Below are 19,289 nucleotides of genomic sequence, written 5' to 3' on the forward strand. Positions count from 1 at the left end.
AACACAGGCGAGCCACTTGTCCTTGAACTTCATCTCCGCCTAAAGAGAAGATACCAAAAAGAGCGAAAACGAAGAGAACACATGACTATATCGTAATCGAAATACGCAGTGAACGTTGACAAGAACAACAAAAAATCAAAAAAAAATCAAAAAAAGGAAGGGGAGAAAAGTAAAGTCGTACGCCGATGAGAGTGAGAAGAGCAATGCCGGCGAAATCCTCAGCGCTCACAGATCTCTGACTGACTAATCCGGATACGCTTCCGGATCCTGGACGACGAAGACGGCGGCTGCGAAAGTTCTTAATCTTCTGTCGCATCTTCGATCGGCGCGATTCCTTCGTCTCCGTTGAGTTTCCGTTTCCCATGGTTCTCTCGGTCTCTCTCTTTAGCTCTCTCACGCGCTTACGGATCGGAGATGATGGAGGAAGACGAAGTCAGTGAGCGGCAGTGACCGGAGTCCTTTTATTTGCTTACAAAAAAAAAAAAAAATCTTTAAACCGGAGAAGGTGGAGATGAATTATCACACCGTGTAAATACTTTAGGAACGTTTCCAAACTTTTTTTTAATACCTTTTTTCGTCTGTATCTTTTTAATTAATTGTTATTATTCGCTTTTCATTTTTGTAATAAACGATTTATGAAACATTTTATTTTTAAAAAAATTGTAATTAGAAACTTCAACTTGGTGAAATAGTTAAATATTAATTTGACTTGGCCTTATTTGTGGTGGGCGATGGCTGCTTTGTTGAAAAGGGGATTGTCATTTTGTAGGGACATGAACTCTGGAGATTCCTGAGTCCCCAATCCTTTCAATGATCAAACTTGTCCTTTTGTTGATCTATTATGCTTTGGAGAATGTCGCAGTGAAACGTTTTTGATGATAAAGACATTGGTCAATAATAGCTAAATCCCAAATACATGTGATAATTGGTAGGGACGTCGTTTGTAACTTCCAAGTTTTTGCGTTGTAAAATTTTGGTTGGAAGGTTTTACACTTTTGAAAATACATAGTGATCTTTTATAACATTCTCCTATTTTGGGTTTCATAACTTTTCTATAGTCGCATGTAAAATCCCCAACGTTAAATCAAGATGGTTGATATAAATATATAATCACATTGAATGAGAATATATATGCCCAATATTTTTCACAAAAAAAAGAAAGGATTAAGAGTTTTTAAATAAGTGAAGTATAGTGTACTTAAGGTTGTTGCTGCTGCTGAAGACTGATGAGTTTAAAATATGGACCAGTCTTGTTCAGAACGAGTTTACGGTGGCTGCCTTGCTCTACGATCTTACCTCCATGTAATACACTTATTGTGTCAGCGTTCTTGATTGTCGATAGCCGGTGAGCAACCACCACCGTTGTCCGGTTTGTCATTAACCGATCCAATGCTTGTTGTACCTGTTAATCATATTTATTCATTCGTTGTAAACTCATGAGTATATGTGGAATAAAAGTCTAGAAATGTCTAATGGTAAAGAAACTTACCACACGCTCAGATTCAACGTCCAAAGCGCTTGTGGCTTCGTCAAGTAATAGAATCGCTGGATTCTTGAGGATAGCTCTAGCGATAGCAATCCTTTGTCGCTGACCGCCTGACATCTGAACACCACGTTCACCAACTTTGGTAGAGTAACCTTCCGGGAGAGAAGTGATGAAGCTGTGAGCGTTTGCGAGCATAGCTGATTCGATGACTTCAGATTGAGATGCTCCTTCGTTTCCATACAAAATGTTCTCGTAGATTGTTGTGGCGAAAAGTGCAGGTTCTTGTTGAACCAGACCAATATGTTTCCTCAGTGCTTTCAAATCTAGTTTCCTGATGTCTTTTCCTGAAATTGGGATTAGAAAAAAAAAACAGCTTATTCAGCTAAGCAAAGACTTTCTTTTGATGCAAGAAACCTTGGTGCTCAGAGATATCTTGAAACCCAAGAAATTTTGTAAACAGAGTTCTAAGTCAAATGCACTCACCCTCTATCATGACTTTTCCGGCAATCGGATCATAGAACCGGAGAATGAGTGAAATGACAGAACTTTTACCGGATCCACTCTGTCCGACTAGCGCCATGCTCTTTCCAGAACGAACTATCAGATCAAAGTCCCGGAAGATTACAACATCCGGTCTTGAAGGGTAGCTAAAGTGGACGCCTTTGAGCTCAATCGTGCCTTCCACATTAGTCAGCTCCTCGCTGGTTTCTCCAACGATCTGAGTTTTCCGGTCCAAGATCTCAAACACAGACGCAACCATCTGGTTTCCTTTCAGAAGATCCGGAGCTAGAGCCAATGTCTCACCCATAGCTAACGCCGTCACAATCAAAACCATGAATGTTTTCATCACTGATTTGAAGCCCGCTAATCCTTTGTCCATCAAAGTTGATCCGTACCTATAAAATCAAAACTGACAGTTTCAGTCTTTACAGTTAGATTCTATTTTAAAACTGTGCGCATAGAGAGAGAGAGACATACCAGAGGGCGAGGCCATATGAAGAGAAAATGAAGAACTGAGAGATACCATAGAAAAGTCCAGCAATTTGTCCACGCCTGAAAGAACTTTTGGAAGGTTCTATAAGCTCTCTTGAATAAAGTTCTAGAATCTTTTCCTCAGCACAGAAGGCGGCGACCGTGCGGATGTTACTAACAGATTCTCCTGCCAACATGTTGGCCTTCAAGTATGCTTTGCTCAAGTCTCCTCCATAGCCTTGCATGAAAAGTTTCTACAAATGCAACAGAAAACATAAACACAAATTGCATACGTTAATTCAAAAAGTGGCAAAACGGTGCGGTTACCTCACTGATATGACCGCTTATAACCAATGGGAATGTGGCCAAGACGACAAGAGTGAGACGCCAGTTAAGTATGAAGGCGATGACGAAAGAGGTCACAACAAGACCTAAGTTCTGAAGTAGAATTGTCGACCTATCGACCACTATGGTTTTAAGCAAAGTCGCATCACTCTCAAGCCGCGATGCCAACATTGAGCTTGTGTTGTCCACCTCATCGAACCACCCAATTTCGTTCTTCAAGATCGCTACAAAACCAAAAACAGAACAAAAAAATGAGATATCTGTTAAATTTATTTATTTGATATAAAACTTGCATTGAGACGAACCTCTAAACATATTTTCGCGGACACGAAGAGTGAGACGCTCTCCCATAGTACCGAAGCAGACATGCTCAATGGTGTAGACTATTAGGGTGATGACGGAGGCGCAGCAGAAGAGGATAGCTATCTTCTTGATCTCTTTTTGAGTCTCATCCCAACTATTGTAGTAGGACACTAAGGCTTGCGAGACTCCAAGTGCGAAAAGGGGCATCTGAGATCCAGCGATAAATGCACATATCGTGCCACAGACACCGTACATCCAGTCCGGACGGATCATAGCGTATAGACGTCCCGGTTTTACTTTCACCCTTTTGGATGAATCGGCCCCATCCGGTCGAGTTATGGATTCCCTCTCCGAACAAAAGCTCGACCTTGTTCTTGATAGTTCCCTAGAGTAATTTATACTGCAAATGAAAAAGAACGAAGAACCGTTGATTTTGTATATTCTACGGGAAATATTCAGAGACAGCAGAGTATGGTGTTACGCGATAGTACCTTTGTGGCCTGCTTAACGTGCGATTCAAGGAAGGGTTACGCTGCAATGAGGCAGCCTCTTGGAGACGAAGAAGAGAAGAGTAGGCTCCGTCCGGATTAGTTATAAGACTCTCGTGGTTTCCAAACTCAACGATTTTCCCTTCATGAACAACTGCTATGATGTCAGCGTTTCTTACTGTTGAGAGTCTGTGAGCCACCACCACCGTTGTTCTCCCAACCATCACTCGATCCAATGCTTCTTGCACGCTCTTTTCTGACTCTGCGTCTAAAGCACTTGTTGCCTCGTCCAGTAAGAGTATAGACGGATTCTTCACGATTGCTCTTGATATAGCAATCCTTTGTTTCTGTCCACCGGATAGTTGAATCCCTCTCTCGCCGACCTATGAGTTAAAAAACAGAGTTTTAGGGGTTGTAGATGTTTCTTGTACCCTAAGGTAAAAAGGAATCTAGGGTCTATAGTTGTTTCTTGTGTTCTAAGGTATCCAACTGACTGACCTGAGTATCAAATCCTTCAGGGAGGTTGCTGATGAACGAAATCGCTTCCGAGAGCTTTGCAGCACGGGCAATATCCTCAGCTGTCGCGTCATTTTTGCCATACATAATGTTCTCAGTAATCGTTGTTGCAAAAAGAGCTGGTTCTTGGTTAACCAAACCAATCTGTCCCCTTAGCCACTTAATATCCAGCTCGTTAATATTGTTCCCATCTAGCAACACTGCTCCAGATATGGGTTCGTAGAACCGCTCGATCAAAGATATGACCGTGCTTTTCCCTGACCCGCTTCCTCCAACAAGTGCCACGATTTTCCCGGCAGGGATAGCTAAGTTTAGCTTGTCAAAGATCACCACATCGGGGCGAGATGGGTAACTGAAATTCACGTCCTTAAACTGAATGTGTCCATCTATTTTCCCAAGTTTACGACTCGATCTTGCGCTTGCTTTCGCCATTGTGTTCCGTTCAATCATCTTGAAAATCGGATAAGCAGCTGCTTTTGCTCGCACAAACGCAGAAATATCTGGCGCCGCTTGTCCAAGAGACCTACACAAAACCGAAAAACAGAAACTTTATGATCCATAAAAAGAAAACAAAGCAAACGTGGAGTGAAAGCAAACAGGATAAGAATATTACAGGCCAGCGATAACAACGTTGAGCATGGTAGTGAATGATTTGCCACCATTGGCGATATCCTTGTGAACCACAATGCTTGTAAACCATACGAGCAAGGCCCAAGACAGAAACAAGACACAATGCAACGATCCAAGACCTAGTCCTTTGGTTAAACCGGCTTTTCTCCCGTATTTGTACGTGTTCTCCAGAGCTTCTCGGTATAGTCTTACCGCCCTTTCTTCTCCGGCGAATGCTTGTACTGTCCTCACATTCCCAATCACCTGAATTTATCACAAACATATATGATAAACACCATAACGCTAGAAACATTTATGAAGAATAAAATAAAAAGATTTCTTGTCCGAGAAGTAACCAACCTCTTCCGCAATCTCACCGGCCTTGATGTATGATTTCCGGACACGGGCGATAAGTCCAATGGCGACGAACGCGTAGATACCACCGGCTAGAGCGATTAAGGGGACTATGGATAAAGTGACGAGACTTATTTGCCATACACTAGTGAATCCAATTGCAAAACCGGCTATGAACCGGCTTATGTAGTGCAAGAAATTCCCTACCTGCAACCAAATATACCGGTAATCCAGAAAATTTGTCATAAACCATCAACCAGATTTGTGTCATCATACTGAAAATGTGAAATTTAAGCGATCAAACTGTTTTGTGACTAGCTAGCTGTAAAGAACCAAAATATAGGTCAAAATTTAAAATCTAAATTAAATTTTATCAAACTCAACTGCCTTATAAATGCAAAATGAAATGCAGCTATAACCGAATTAAAGACAACGCATTTAATATTTTTGCATCAGAGACCGAAAAGTTACATGTAAAAAGGAAAATAAAGGCGTATACAATAATATACTTTATTCTCAGAAAAAAAATGAAGAATGCATGCTAGAACATTATTGAATTAAGCCATAGATGTATTTCACATTAATCAAGCCATGTGCGAAAAAAACAAGCCATGTAAAAGATTTGAAAATTTAACAACCTAAAATGCCTATATAGATTTGATCGACCGAGGCCATGCCTTAATTAGCAGACTTTAGTAGGTATTTTGACAAATAATATTTTGTGTATATATAGTAAAAAAAAAAAAAAATCCAATAGCATTAATTTACTAATGGGTACCACAAAAAAGAAACTGGTTTATTAACGAAATTAAAATAATTCAGCTTAACACAAAGTGTTTTAAAAATTTAAAACAACTCAATACCGGTTTGACTCGGTAAAAAGATGTACCTTCTCAGAGAGAGCATCTTGGACGACGAGGATGTCGGAGGTGATGGCAGAGATGACTTCTCCAGTGGAAGCTTCAGTGTCGAATAAGCTTATGTCTTGGCTTAACATCGACCGGAGATAAGCTCTCCTCATCTTCGCCGCTTGCCTCTCTCCAGTATGCATCCAACATGCAACCTCTGTTTCCATTATTTACTTATTTACTAACTTCAAATTTATAACTAAAAACTAATTTATTTACAGAGAGATTAATGCTTAAATTTATTTACCTAACCATGATGAGAATAGTATAGCCACACTCAGATATACAAAATCCAGTGAATACTGCACCAAAAAGGTAAAAACTGTAAGCCGAACAAACATATTAAGAAACATAATCACGGATAATTAGCACAGTTCATTCAAATTATATTTGGATTATATAATTATTTAATTTTAATCTGATAAAAAATTACTAAGAATCTCAAAGTTTTATTTTATTGTAAAAATTAGAGCTATTTCATAATTAGGGAAAAATGAATATAAATGAAAATATAGACAAACCTTGGCGACTCTGTGAGAGGCTTGTTTTGGGAAAAGATAAGCAAGACCAATAATATTGATGAGTTTGCCAAAGAAGATGAAAAAGATAGGAACCGAGGCGCCATGAATGCACGCTCCGATGGATCCGAGGGTCATGAGAACGCAATCATAGAAATCTGCAAAGGAGAAGAGCTTAAGCAGTGACACTTTTGGCTGCGCCTTGTCTTTCTCCGGCGTTGGATCACCGGACGGCTGCATTTTTTTTTTTGTTCAGCTTAAAGTGGTGAGTGTGTATAATTAGCTGGAGAGTAAAATGAATGGAAAAATAAGGGAAAAATAAATATAGGGAGAGGAATTAAGGGAGGAAAGTGGTTAGAGGGGAAGGGAGATGAGAGAAGAGTGAGAGACATTAAATGAAAGAAGACATATAAGACCAAGTTTATTGGTTTCAGCGAGAATTGTTTGGTGTGAAGCTCTACGTGTACGTTTATGGTGTGACCCTAGCTAGTTAATGACTCTCTTATTAGAGTCTGATCACTCGCTTTTATTTTTGGGATTGCGTTTAGTTTTACCAAATTATGTTGGTAATTAAGTACTTGATATTACTTGCGTAGTTTTCTCGGTTCGTTATTTTGTTCACGGTAAAGGTAATGGAATTTGAAAGGTTTATCAATGGTGAAAGGACCAAACAAGTATCGATTTCGTGTAAAGATTTTGCATAATAGAGGAATCTTTTGAATACGTCATTTAAGACTCAATTTTGTAAACTATAATAGTCAACGCTTACACAGATAATTCAACTACTCCTATCCTATATATATTTAAATAATGTTCTAAGTGTATACATCAACTGAATAAAAATATGCAGTCACTGAATCAATTTGTTTGAAATTTTTAAAAGTATTGAAATGTTCATTCCTAAGTATGTTACTTATATTCATAAATATAATCATCTATATCATTTATATCATCAGTTATAAATATAAATTCTTACAAAAACCAAATGAAACTCTGACCGAATAAATTGAACTGTACCAAACTATTTTTGGTCAGAAGTCAGAACTCCACTATAGTTTACACCAAAGCCTAAACTATAAGTAATCCAAAAATGCCTACCCCTTTTCAAAACTTCAACACATCGCCACCACTACAATGAAGTCAAAATGATGTTAATTAACTTATCGATAAAAAAGAAAGACGTTAGTGAAAGGAAATTAGTATTTTTTTTTTCAAAGGAAATTAGTATTATAAGATGATGAATTGATGATTGTATTTATGTCAAAACGCGTTCACATCTTTGTTTGGACTTTAGATTTGTATATGTCCGCTGGATTAAGAAGAAGATTCAACCTCTACCATCAGTTCGAGAAGAGAAGAATTCTCTTTTATTCATGTAAAAAACAGACTGTAGAACTTAGTCTATCCAATTAACTATTTTAATATGTTGCAAAGAGAAGAAATTAAAGAAAAAAAAACGCAAAGTCAAGAAGGAGAAGAATTCTTTGAGTTGGTTGTGGTGATGACTGATGACCGTTGAGCTTATAGTGTTGTGGTGGGGGTCCAGTTGTCAAGCTTACATGTTTTTTGGCTGGTCCCGAATGATGCATAGTCAAGTCCTGATGAAGTGACCAAAGTTTTACGACTCCACGCAGTTGTTATATCCATTACGTATATCTCATATATTCTCCTGATTCGACTTTTTTCCACATTTTAAACTTGCATTTTGATTATCTTTTCCATATAATATATAATTAGTCTCTAGTATATGTCGCCGATTTCTCATTTGATCAAAAGTAGGATATCAAATTTTTGTCCAAGAAGAGGAAACCAGCAATATGCATGTACAACTAATTAAGAAAGGAAACTAAAACCAGTAACAAATATTGAAAAATATACATCATTTATATGAAAATTATAAATTAATAATTATATGATTATCTATATATATATCTCCAAGTGATGGAAGCCTACACGCGCGCGGGGTGATGGTTTGTATATGACAATTAATTTTCAAGAAAATGAACTCAGGGAAGTTCTTGCTTTGTTTGAATATCACTAAGATCATGTGATATCTCTATGCTTTATTACTTGATACACAAATCTATGTGTGTATGCATATACATAAATACATGTAAATCTGTACCATGATGTTATTCTTTTTAATTAATCGTTATTATACATTCCTAGGTATAAGTAAATTCCTATTTGCAGTCCCTTTTACTTATGCGCAACTAATTTACTTCTTTAAGATTCTGAAATGAACAACCAACGATCAAACACTCAAAACCCAAGAAATTGATATGACTATATGTCCCATTATATATCTTCTTCATCGTTACATACCCCTTAATTGATATCTTGGTATATATACGACAATGGTGGGTAAAAAAACTCACCATGTGCTGTTGATTATGTTTTCAACAACTTATTTATCGTGATACCCTCGATATACAATACATATAATGTGATCCCATTTTCTATTTGAAAAGTATCTAGACTATCACCTTATTATTCTTAAGTTTCAATAAACTTATAAATCCTTAACAAATTAACAAAAAAAAAAAAACTTATTAATCTAGTAAAAAATCATCTGTAAGACTGTAACAAAAAGAAAAGTTCTAAGAACTATTTTGTAAAAGAACAAAAAATAACAAACTAAAAGGAAAGAAAAACATCAAAGTATGGCAATCAAACATCAACCAGATCTTTAACCAGACTATCGCCACATTAAACGCAATTATGGCAACCGCTCCTGCTGCGACTACTATCACCACCTTAAATCCAAGAATACAAGACGTTATAAGGATAACCGAAAACAACCACATCCTATTCATACTTTTGTGAACTAATTTATTTACATGATCTTTACGAATAGATAAATTGAGGAAAACAAATTTGTTTTCTAAACTCGAACGACTTGTCTATGTTGATATAAAATTTGTATGGCCGTATGGGTGTGACAATTTTAATTCTCTCTTTTTCTAAGAAGGAAATGCGTGGTGGAAAATTAAATGCAAAGTATATCATGCACATTTGGACTATCCAAAAAGTAATTATGCAACTATATGTGCATGATGTATTAGTTTTGGGCATTCTCCATTCTGCTTATTATATATTTTGCATTTATATCGGTGAAAATGACGTCTTTGAGCTGGCTATTACAGGATTAATGTTGATAGTATAGTTTTTCTCTGATCATATATATGAGTATGAACTATGATGGTAGTATAACTTTTATTTCAAGGTATTTTAACTCTTAATACAAGAGTTTCGTAGAGAAACACATATTGCTTCTCACAATTAAAGGAAAACATAAGAAAGTTTAATGGATCAATATTTTATCTCGATTTATTTTAGAGTCACATGTTGTAATTTCTTCTTTAATTTAAGTTACAGTTTAATTATCAACTTTATTCCACACAATCTTTTTAAATCGTTAATGCATACATACCACATGGATCGGATGATTTGTAGTCATCTATATATAGTATGTTTTATATTTTTATTCTAAAAGTCCACACTCACCCTGGAATCACACATTGTTTTCTAAAAATATTATATAATTTGAAGAAGAAAAAAAAGAGTCAAAAACTAACTCCAATAACCAAGGAGAAAAACACTCTCCATCTAACCTAAACCATAACCAAAGAGGCTTATACCTACAAATTCCATCTCTCACACCAAAATTTTCAGAAGAATAAACACAAGTACTTTCATTTTCTTTGAAGAGAACATAAGCCATGGATTCTTTAAGAGGCCAAGGTGGGATTCAGATGCTTCTAACTGCTGAACAAGAAGCGGGTCGGATTGTTTCGGCTGCGAGGACCGGTATAGTCATTTCTCCTTTACGGTTTCTTGGCTCCAATAGTTAGATTTTGGTTTTGAATCCTTTTTGTCTATTCATTTTCTTTTCTTTGTGGATGGATCAATGATCAGCAAAACTAGCAAGAATGAAGCAAGCGAAAGACGAGGCTGAGAGGGAGATGGAAGAGTACAGGTCCAAATTAGAAGAAGAGTATCAAAAACAAGTTTCTGGGGTAATTAATCAACACCAAAACAGAACCAGCTAGTGAGATATTGATTTGTACTCATTCATTACCTTTTGTTTCAGACGGATCAAGAAGCAATTACAAAACGTTTAGATGATGAAACAGAAGGCAGGATTAAGAACCTTAAGGACTCTAGCTCAAAGGTCTCCAAGGACATTGTGAAGATGCTCATCAAATATGTAACCACTACTGGAGCATGATTCTCACTTCACTGACCTCATAGTACCTTATCCTCCCTGATAATAAAATTGTTTTGATTCTTCAGCTCCAAATCTTTCTGGCCCATGATCTCTTGTGCACAATAGAGCCAACATACATAGTCCATGGCCATGGGTATATAAACACATTAACATGAAGGAAACTAAAACCAACATTAGATGCATAAATTCAAGAAGGTATAATTGGTAAAACAGTAAGGAAGGGAAAATCGTGTTAAAAGTACACAAGTACAACAACAAAAGAGGAAACATGCATGCATGATAAATGCAATGTTTGGTTAATTTTTTTTATCTTTATTGTACGCTGAGTACAAAACTACAAATTATTACATTTCTTGAACAAAGTGAAACTGTAACTTGGTAATGGCATTCAGTAAGAGAAATAAATGAGCATTTGGAACAAAACAAGCAATGATACACTATGCTGTAGTAGCTGGTTTGACAAATATGATCCAAATCAGAACCACCGAGTCCGACTGCGACACATTAGGTCCATATGGCTTAGCTTTAACAGTGCTCCCAATTTCTTGTAAAAGTCTATATACATGAATAATTTAATTAAATTTGTAAAAATTCAAAGAGAAATCAGCATAACTGGTACAAAAGTTACCTATCTTACAAAAATTACGGATACACTATTTTAGAAATTACACCTGTAGCATCCGATTATATAGTTCTTGATCTGTTAAGGTTAAACTTTTCTTTTGATTTGGTAAATGAGATACTATTTCGATACAAATTACTACGATAAATTACAATGAAATCTATTTTATAAATTTTATTTAAATAAAAAAATCAAGATTCCGTTACGCACGACAAGGTAAGGCAAGAAGAGAGAGAGAGAAGAGTTTTTTTTTGTTGAAAAGTCTGTTATTGTGTTCTGTTCGTTGTAAGGCGACTAACGAGTAACAACAACAACAGAGCATATATACCAAACTTGGTCTTCGTCTTTGTCTTCTTCTTCTTCATCATCCCTTTTTTATCTTCTCCTTCCTCTTTACATCTCTCTCCATCGTAACCAGATCGTTACACTACTCCGGTGATCGCCGGAATAAATTAACAATCTTTTTCCAGATTTCGATTTATTCGTTAGATGGCAACGTTTCACAGTTTCCGTAAAGCCGTCGGAGCAATCAAAGATTCCACCACCGTAAGCATCGCCAAGGTCAACAGCGAATTCAAGGTCAGAATACTTCAGATACTTTTGGTTTCTTAAAAAAAACAAAAATTGTGTAATTAACCGATGAACATTTTAATATGAAATTAGGATTTGGATGTTGCGATCGTCAAGGCCACAAATCACGTAGAATCTGCTCCTAAAGAACGTCATATGCGTAGTAAGTTTCTTAAATTATTCACCAAACCCTTTTGATTTTGGTTATGATCAGAGGCGTTTATGAGTTTACATCTTTATGCATCCAGAAATATTCTCGGCTACATCTGTAGTACAACCACGAGCAGATGTTGCTTACTGCATTCACGCATTAGCCAAGAGATTGTCAAAAACTCGCAATTGGGTTGTAAGTTACATAAACTTTTACTTAAAAAGATTCCATAAAAAAAAAACTCTGTTTTGGGGTTTTGCTTAGGTTGCGTTTCCAACACGTAGGTTGCGATCAAGGTGTTACTAGTCATTCATAGAACATTAAGAGAAGGTGATCCAACATTCAGAGAAGAGCTTCTCAATTACTCTCGCAGAGGACATATGCTTCGTATATCCAACTTTAAAGACGACACAAGTCCTCTTGGTGAATAGCCTCTCTCTCTATATATCTTTAGTTCCATAGCTGTGGTGTGTTAGCGAAAATTGCTAAACAAGAACATTTTCTTGACGTTTTGTTGCAGCTTGGGATTGTTCTGCATGGATTAGGACATACGCGCTTTTCCTCGAAGAGCGGCTTGAATGCTATCGGGGTTTGAAGTATGACATAGAAGCAGAACGTTTACCAAAAGGCTCAGGTGCATCTTCCAAGGTTTGTTTCTCAACTTCATTCTCACCCTTTACTTAAAACAAACACAAGAATCTCATTATATACTCAAAAAACAATCTTCCAGAACGTAGATTCCAATGCTTCTCAAACGTACAGAACAAGGATGTTGTCTGATGAAGAACTGCTAGAGCAGTTACCTGCTTTGCAACAGCTGCTTTACAGGCTTATTGGTTGTCAGGTAAAAGTTATATATCCAAACTCTTAATTCTTCCAATTTTTTTTTGTTTTTACATCAGACGATTTTCTTAATCTGTTTTCAGCTTTGCAGCCTGAAGGAACAGCCTATAGCAACTATCTAATCCAATACGCTCTTGCATTGGTGCTTAAAGAAAGCTTCAAAATATACTGTGCTATTAATGATGGAATCATTAATCTTGTCGACATGGTTTGTAGAAAAATCTCCAATTCTCTGCTTTAAGTTAGTATCACTTTAGCTTCTATTGAATGTTTCTAAAGTATCTATCTCTGCTCTTGATTCAGTTCTTTGAGATGTCAAGACATGATGCAGTGAAAGCTCTAAATATATACAAACGAGCTGGAGAACAGGTAAAGCTATCTAAAGCCATAGACTAAAATCTTGATCTTTCCCGAAGCTAGCCTATTAATGTTTTCAACTGCACACAGGCTGCAAAACTGGCTGATTTTTATGAGTACTGCAAAGGTCTAGAGCTCGCTAGGAACTTTCAGTTCCCAACCTTAAGACAGGTTCTTTCTTAACTTGTGATAAATGAAATTGTGAAGATTGATTAGCTCAAAATAACTAATATTTAAAAACTTGTTTCAGCCTCCTCCTTCATTTCTTGTAACAATGGAAGATTATATTAAAGAAGCGCCTCAAAGTGGTTCTGTTCAGAAAAAGCTGGTAAGAAACTCAACTCTCATCATATTTGGTTGATACTGATCCAAAATAAGTCTTTTTTATATGACTGGCATTTTGTTTTACAGGAGTATCAGGAAAAAGAGGAGGAAGAACTACAAGAAGAAGAAGAAGAAGAAGAAGAACAATGTGGGCAGCCTGAAGAACCTGCAGAAGCCGAAAATGAAAACACCGAAGGAGAACAACCTCTTATCCAAGAAGAAGAAGAAGAGGAAAAAATAGAAGAGGAAGAAGCTAAACCTTCATTTTTGATAGACACTGATGATCTGCTGGTGAATCTTCTTCTACACATTATCTCATGTGTACTTTATATTTTGGCTAAAATTCTCAACCTTTTCTTCTCTTTCACAGGGCTTGAGTGAGATAAACCCAAAAGCAACAGAGATAGAGGACCGCAATGCGTTGGCTCTTGCAATATATCCACCAGGTTAGCAAATCTTTATTCTTGACCAGAAGGTTAGACATTCTGTAACACTATTGGAGGAAGAAATGAATTGCTCATTCTTTTTTGGTAATGGTCTTTGCAGGTCAAGAAGCTCCAGGCCCATCAAACAGTTTAAGTTTAATAGAAACTGGTGGATCCGGTTGGGAACTGGCACTAGTCACTCCTCAAAACAACAACAACAACAATAACAATCCTCGCCCCACGCCTAACACAAAACTTGTAATTAATTCTAACACTACATCTTTTGAACATAAAACTCTCTGTTTCTACTCTTAAAACTAACATAGGCTTGTTTTCACTTCTTGTATTTATAGGCAGGAGGATTCGACAATCTATTACTTGACAGTCTGTACGAGGATGACTCAGCTAGGAGACAGATCCAACTAACCAATGCCGGGTATGGACATGGTGGCACAGAGACAGCAGCAGCAGCACCACCAAACCCATTCGAGATGCAACAAGATCCTTTTGCAATGTCCAACAACATTGCTCCTCCCACTAACGTTCAAATGGCAATGCAGCAACAACAGCAACAACAGATGATGATGATGCATCAGAGTCCCTATAATTACACTCATCCTCATGATCATCATCATCATCATCAGTTCTCAGCAGGTCCTTCTCCTTCTAATCCTTTTGGAGACCCTTTCCTTGCCCTCCCTCCTCCACCAGGCTCAGCTGGTCCGCAGCAAAACAACCATCATCATATGCTCCTCTAGAGTTACAACATCTCAGTTAATAATATATCTCTTTCTCATTTTTTTTTTTTTTTTAGGGTGTATTCTTTCTACTAGACACTCTAGTCACTGATGATCTCTTAGGCATTTTAATGTATGTGTCATTTGTCTCTGCCTATTTTTTAAAATCTTTCAGAACTTGTTTGCCTATACTTTTTACCCTACAAATTATTTATATGCGTTGAGCTAGTTGTGCCATGTTTTATTCCAAATAGACAGAGATCTACTAACCAAATAAGTACATGAACCAAACCCAAAAACATTAACGAAATAATATTGAAGGCCACAAAGAGCCATGCAATATAAAAGGACATCCAAATGATATCAAATTCACTAGTAAGATGGAGCAGGCCAGTAAGGGAACTCAGTTGATGTTAATAGAACTTCATCTTTTGCGTAGAAGGTAGTGCTAATATCGGCTGCGATGTCGTGAACACCAAAGTTACGGCCCACATAATAGATAGAGTTAGGCCTGAGTCCAGGAGACGAGCTTGCAGGGACACAGCATGCTTCATTATGTCCAAGAAAGATACAAAGATCTCCAATGTCTTCCGTGTAAACCAAATCACCGCAAATTGTATCCACTCTAAACACCAAAAACCCTTTTGTTTTATGGTAGATTGTTTCCTTGTCCCAGTTCTTGTCATCCTCGCCGAACCTGCAAGTAAGATATCTATATGTTTCAGCATATATTAAATTACCAACTTCTGCATGCATATTTCAAAAGAAATAAGTTATTATGTACCACTTGACGAGGAAATGTTCGCCGGAGGGTGACTCCACGAAGTGGTCCGTTCTGGAACACCAGATGAACCCTTCCAAATTTGTCTGAAGCACCTTCCTTACATGGTCCCTTTGATTACACAAGTAGTGGAAATTGGGTTCGAAATCTTCCTTCTCCTTTGCGTGGAGATCCAATGACCAATAGAACAGTCCAGAAGGACAAACAGTGAGAAACTTATTGTTCTTCTTTGAATACATTAGACTCGAGAAAGGGTGTACAGAACCAGAGGTATGGATGTTGATCCATTGAGAGCAAGAGCCGCTGAAGGGCTCGCACAGATACACGTCAGATCCCAACAACTTGACCGCCACTACCAATTCATCCTTCATCATGTTAGGAGAGTTGGACATTGCCACGTTCTGGATTCGAGAACTACTAGGCAGAGGAGGTAGATGGAGTTTGACCGAGTCAGATGGTGTGTTACTGACCAGCATGAGATTTGTGGAATCATTACTGTTGAACTAGTATAGCTACTAACTCGAGGATGATGTAATAGAAAGGGTGAAACAAAGGACTTTTATTAAGATAGTCAAAGATTGTCGAATTACAATATAACCGTTATAAGCCGGACAGCTAATTACAGAGAATTGTGCTTCTCAAAATGACTAACTGAACTATAGCTTAGAATCGGATTTACTCCTGACTCTTGCCCGATGTTACTTGATTGTCTCTGCAAGCTGCTCCCCTGGTATTTATAGCTGATGGGACGTTTCACCTCTCTGCCTCGGGATCGATGTGGGATTGTCCTCAAGTAAAATCGGCGATCGTTCTTATCCGGGCCGTCATTTATTGGGCTGTCCGTCTTAATTGGGCCTTCTAGGAGCTTGATCGGCCCGACAAGTGGGATTTAGTTGGTTTGCCTTCTTGGGTTTTTGGGATGACTGTTTCGATAATGGGCCTGCAGGAAAGCCTGTTAAGGCTGGGTGAAACCCATATCCAACAATTACCCTCCGATTTCCCCAAGGTAACTCTGTATCCATCTTTATTATGTGGAATTCCATCGGTCATCGCCACTCGGACCTCTTCTCTGAGTCCCTTGTCCTTTATCACGAGTTTCTCTTTGTATTTATCATCGTAGTATACTTGATCATTGTGAGAGTTGTTGGTCTTAAGGAGGTGGTCAATCAACAAGTACGAGTGTGTTGGCTTAGAGCAGAACATCCGACCCTTCGTGTTGTTGTATCTCTGCATGCCATACAATGAGTAAGAACCAAAAGGAAACTCCAAGTTAATTATCGCATAACAAATAAAGAAACTTACGATGACATTTTTGCAGACTGATGGCTTCAAGAGTCGGTTAAGGAGCTGAGACGTTGTCGAAAACCCTACACTATTTTGGTGACTTGGTCGTCTCAGAGTAATATAAAGACAAGGCCTTGGAGACGATGATGATAACATTAAATCTAAGGAGATATGAACAAATGTGAAGTTTTGTGGAGAATTTGTGATGTTTATTGACATTAATTGTAAGTGTTTACAATATATAGGAGCCTTACAGGAAAGAAGATCGACTAGAGATCATACACAGAATATTTCTGTGAGATACGATACATAATGAGGAAGAGATATGAAACTTGGAGAAGAGTATCCGGTTTGCGTTTCGGTTTAACAAGATAAACATTAATAATCATGTAATGAAGAATCTATATATACATTTTAGGAGACATTTATGAAATAAATTCTGAAGTTCATACCTATTTACAGGCATGACATTGGCATTAAATTTTAAATTTATAAATTATAAAATAAAATTTAAAACCAAGATTTTGTACAGAACAAAAATTTCTAAAATTTCTCTTTAATCAATCAACGACTAATTACAATATCTCATTAAATATTTATTTTGTAAAATTCCTAAATATTTTGTAAAATATCTCCTTAATTCATTACAATATTTAATGCTAACAATAAAAATGTATGTGCAAATCCCAAATTAATCTTTACGTCAATACATATGTAAACAATTCTAAAATTTAGATATTTTGAAGATGTTGTATACTTGATTAGCAAGATTTTTGGTACTATATTTTTTTGCATTTTTCGTTATTTGAATTTTGAAAAACGTGCATGTTGTACTTAAGCAAAGAAGATAATTGTGTTTGGATATCTAGTGGGATGGGTTTGGGTATTAATATAAACTAAAAATTATTTCATTAACTGTTAGTAAATCATCAGTTAGTTATTTTGTTAATACCATCGATATTTGAATATTAGGCATATCTAATTACGTTTATTAAATTACGGTTATGTAAAATAAACAAACAATACTACGGTATACCACATGTTATATTCTGACTAATGTTTTGTGTTTGAGCTGACAATAAGAAAACTGGGCCTTCAAATGGCATCTGATGTATATTTTATCCTCTAACTATATTATTAAGAGTAGAGAGGAATTGGAGAAGGGCAGTAAGGGACCTCAGTGGACTTTAATTAATATTTTCTAAACTTTATTTAGTAAGCTAACTAGAAAATATATTCAAGAGTCACATCTTATTATATAAAGCTTGATGTCAAAATTACTAATTAACAAGATCGTGACATGTGTCAATTGTATCATTCAGATATTAACACATGTCAATTTTAAATTTACTAAAATTATAAAATATAAAAAATGTAAAAATTCAAAACCTAATTTAGAAAAAATCATTATAAGGAAATTATATATATATATATCATAAAATTTGAAATTATAATATTGTTTACTATTTTAATTTTAAGTTGCTAATTATACCAAAAAAAATATTACTTTTTATATAAGAAAAAAATGATTGGGAAAATTATACAATTAATCACTGTTTCTAAAAAAATATAAATACTCACCTTTACACAAAGAAAAATATTGTTGAAAAAAACATATAAAAAACTTTGGTATATTTTCTGAAGAAACAGACAATTCGTGGGTTCACCCTTACGGGCGAACCTCTCTTATTCATCCCCTTTAAATTAAGGAAACAAATCTTAATTAAAGAAACAAAATATGTTGATCAATCAATTTTAAAATTGTTAATTTTAATATTATATTACAGTTTTTAATTATCACATATAAAACTCTAACCATTTATTATAAACTCAAACCGAAATATAATTTTGTTTAATTGTAAAATCTAAACCCTAAACACTCTTTTATAAATCCAAACAGGCATATAATTTTATTTAATAGGAAAATCTAAAACCTAACCACTCTTTTGTAAACCCAAACCGACATATTATTTCGTTTAACTGTAAAATGTATACCCTAACCACTCTTTTGTAAACCCAAAATGATATAATTTTATTAATAAAAGATATCTTTTAAAAAATATGATATGACATGCCATATTATTGTATTCTGATTTGTTAATTAAGAGGGATGAATGAGAGTTGTTCACCCCTAGGCTTAACAAAATTAGTTACTCTATATACCACAATTTTGTTTTTTATATTATTTTTATTTTTATTTTGGTAAATAATTTTCTTGTATTTTTTTGTTGTTATATGTTGTTTTTGTATATTATACAAATCATTTATCTTTTTTTTATTTTTTTTTTATCAAAAATACATAAAAACAAAATCATTATTATTTTTAGAAAAAAAAATATTTTTTTGAATATTTTTTTCTGGTCAACGCCGGTCAATACTAGTCAACGCCGGTCAACTCTGGTCAACGCCGGGTTCCGGCAGACCTCGAATGTTTATGGTGTTGTACACATAACCTATGTTTGTTT

General features: G+C 36.0%; 4 protein-coding genes across 5 annotated transcripts in view; 2 read left to right on the plus strand and 2 right to left on the minus strand.

Annotated features, from left to right (window-relative positions):
• Window positions 1-6,881, minus strand: part of LOC104730818 (ABC transporter B family member 2) — a 10,346-nt gene extending 3,465 nt beyond the window's left edge. The window contains exons 1-13 of one of the 2 annotated variants that reach the window (XM_019234021.1): window positions 6,503-6,880; window positions 6,229-6,283; window positions 5,963-6,138; window positions 5,080-5,280; window positions 4,724-4,983; window positions 4,093-4,633; window positions 3,598-3,977; window positions 3,109-3,506; window positions 2,786-3,027; window positions 2,465-2,712; window positions 1,970-2,382; window positions 1,490-1,830; window positions 1,033-1,402 (exon numbers count right to left, since the gene is read on the minus strand). In XM_019234021.1, coding sequence (XP_019089566.1) covers window positions 1,199-1,402; window positions 1,490-1,830; window positions 1,970-2,382; window positions 2,465-2,712; window positions 2,786-3,027; window positions 3,109-3,506; window positions 3,598-3,977; window positions 4,093-4,633; window positions 4,724-4,983; window positions 5,080-5,280; window positions 5,963-6,138; window positions 6,229-6,283; window positions 6,503-6,739 — 3,696 coding nt within the window. In that variant the 5' untranslated portion in view covers window positions 6,740-6,880 and the 3' untranslated portion in view covers window positions 1,033-1,198. Of the gene's footprint in view, window positions 1-1,032; window positions 1,403-1,489; window positions 1,831-1,969; window positions 2,383-2,464; window positions 2,713-2,785; window positions 3,028-3,108; window positions 3,507-3,597; window positions 3,978-4,092; window positions 4,634-4,723; window positions 4,984-5,079; window positions 5,281-5,962; window positions 6,139-6,228; window positions 6,284-6,502 lie in introns of those variants that run through there. The other variant, XM_019234022.1, reaches the window with a different exon arrangement.
• On the plus strand, window positions 10,050-11,133 carry LOC104730820 (V-type proton ATPase subunit G3-like). The gene is made up of 3 exons (XM_010450042.2): window positions 10,050-10,309; window positions 10,418-10,518; window positions 10,593-11,133. Exons 1-3 carry the CDS (start codon window positions 10,222-10,224, stop codon window positions 10,728-10,730), a joined length of 327 nt encoding a protein of 108 aa, XP_010448344.1. The 5' UTR covers window positions 10,050-10,221; the 3' UTR covers window positions 10,731-11,133.
• On the plus strand, window positions 11,665-14,996 carry LOC104730821 (putative clathrin assembly protein At4g25940). Its single transcript, XM_010450043.2, has 14 exons — window positions 11,665-11,931; window positions 12,016-12,085; window positions 12,171-12,268; window positions 12,358-12,496; window positions 12,594-12,721; window positions 12,804-12,917; window positions 13,008-13,124; window positions 13,220-13,285; window positions 13,364-13,444; window positions 13,524-13,601; window positions 13,685-13,888; window positions 13,968-14,043; window positions 14,144-14,280; window positions 14,376-14,996. Exons 1-14 carry the CDS (start codon window positions 11,842-11,844, stop codon window positions 14,778-14,780), a joined length of 1,803 nt encoding a protein of 600 aa, XP_010448345.1. The 5' UTR covers window positions 11,665-11,841; the 3' UTR covers window positions 14,781-14,996.
• Window positions 15,132-16,980, minus strand: LOC104733292. The gene is made up of 4 exons (XM_010452879.1): window positions 16,843-16,980; window positions 16,530-16,767; window positions 15,544-16,033; window positions 15,132-15,456 (listed from the first exon to the last, which is right to left on the minus strand). Exons 1-4 carry the CDS (start codon window positions 16,978-16,980, stop codon window positions 15,132-15,134), a joined length of 1,191 nt encoding a protein of 396 aa, XP_010451181.1.

The sequence above is a fragment of the Camelina sativa genome, chromosome 12 (genome assembly GCF_000633955.1).
Source record: "Camelina sativa cultivar DH55 chromosome 12, Cs, whole genome shotgun sequence".
In the NCBI taxonomy this organism is placed as follows: domain Eukaryota; kingdom Viridiplantae; phylum Streptophyta; class Magnoliopsida; order Brassicales; family Brassicaceae; genus Camelina; species Camelina sativa.

Excerpts from the sequence above, each read along its gene's own strand:
- LOC104730820 (XM_010450042.2), top strand. The coding sequence starts at position 10,222 with ATGGATTCTTTAAGAGGCCAAGGTGGGATTCAGATGCTTCTAACTGCT. Across the intron at positions 10,310-10,417 it reads TGTTTCGGCTGCGAGGACCG|CAAAACTAGCAAGAATGAAG; the intron begins GTATAGTCATTT and ends ATCAATGATCAG. Across the intron at positions 10,519-10,592 it reads ATCAAAAACAAGTTTCTGGG|ACGGATCAAGAAGCAATTAC; the intron begins GTAATTAATCAA and ends CTTTTGTTTCAG.
- LOC104730821 (XM_010450043.2), top strand. The coding sequence starts at position 11,842 with ATGGCAACGTTTCACAGTTTCCGTAAAGCCGTCGGAGCAATCAAAGAT. Across the intron at positions 13,286-13,363 it reads ACAAACGAGCTGGAGAACAG|GCTGCAAAACTGGCTGATTT; the intron begins GTAAAGCTATCT and ends AACTGCACACAG. Across the intron at positions 13,889-13,967 it reads TAGACACTGATGATCTGCTG|GGCTTGAGTGAGATAAACCC; the intron begins GTGAATCTTCTT and ends TCTCTTTCACAG.
- LOC104733292 (XM_010452879.1), bottom strand. The coding sequence starts at position 16,980 with ATGTTATCATCATCGTCTCCAAGGCCTTGTCTTTATATTACTCTGAGA. Across the intron at positions 16,768-16,842 it reads CAGTCTGCAAAAATGTCATC|AGATACAACAACACGAAGGG; the intron begins GTAAGTTTCTTT and ends TATGGCATGCAG. Across the intron at positions 15,457-15,543 it reads GAACATTTCCTCGTCAAGTG|GTTCGGCGAGGATGACAAGA; the intron begins GTACATAATAAC and ends TCTTACTTGCAG.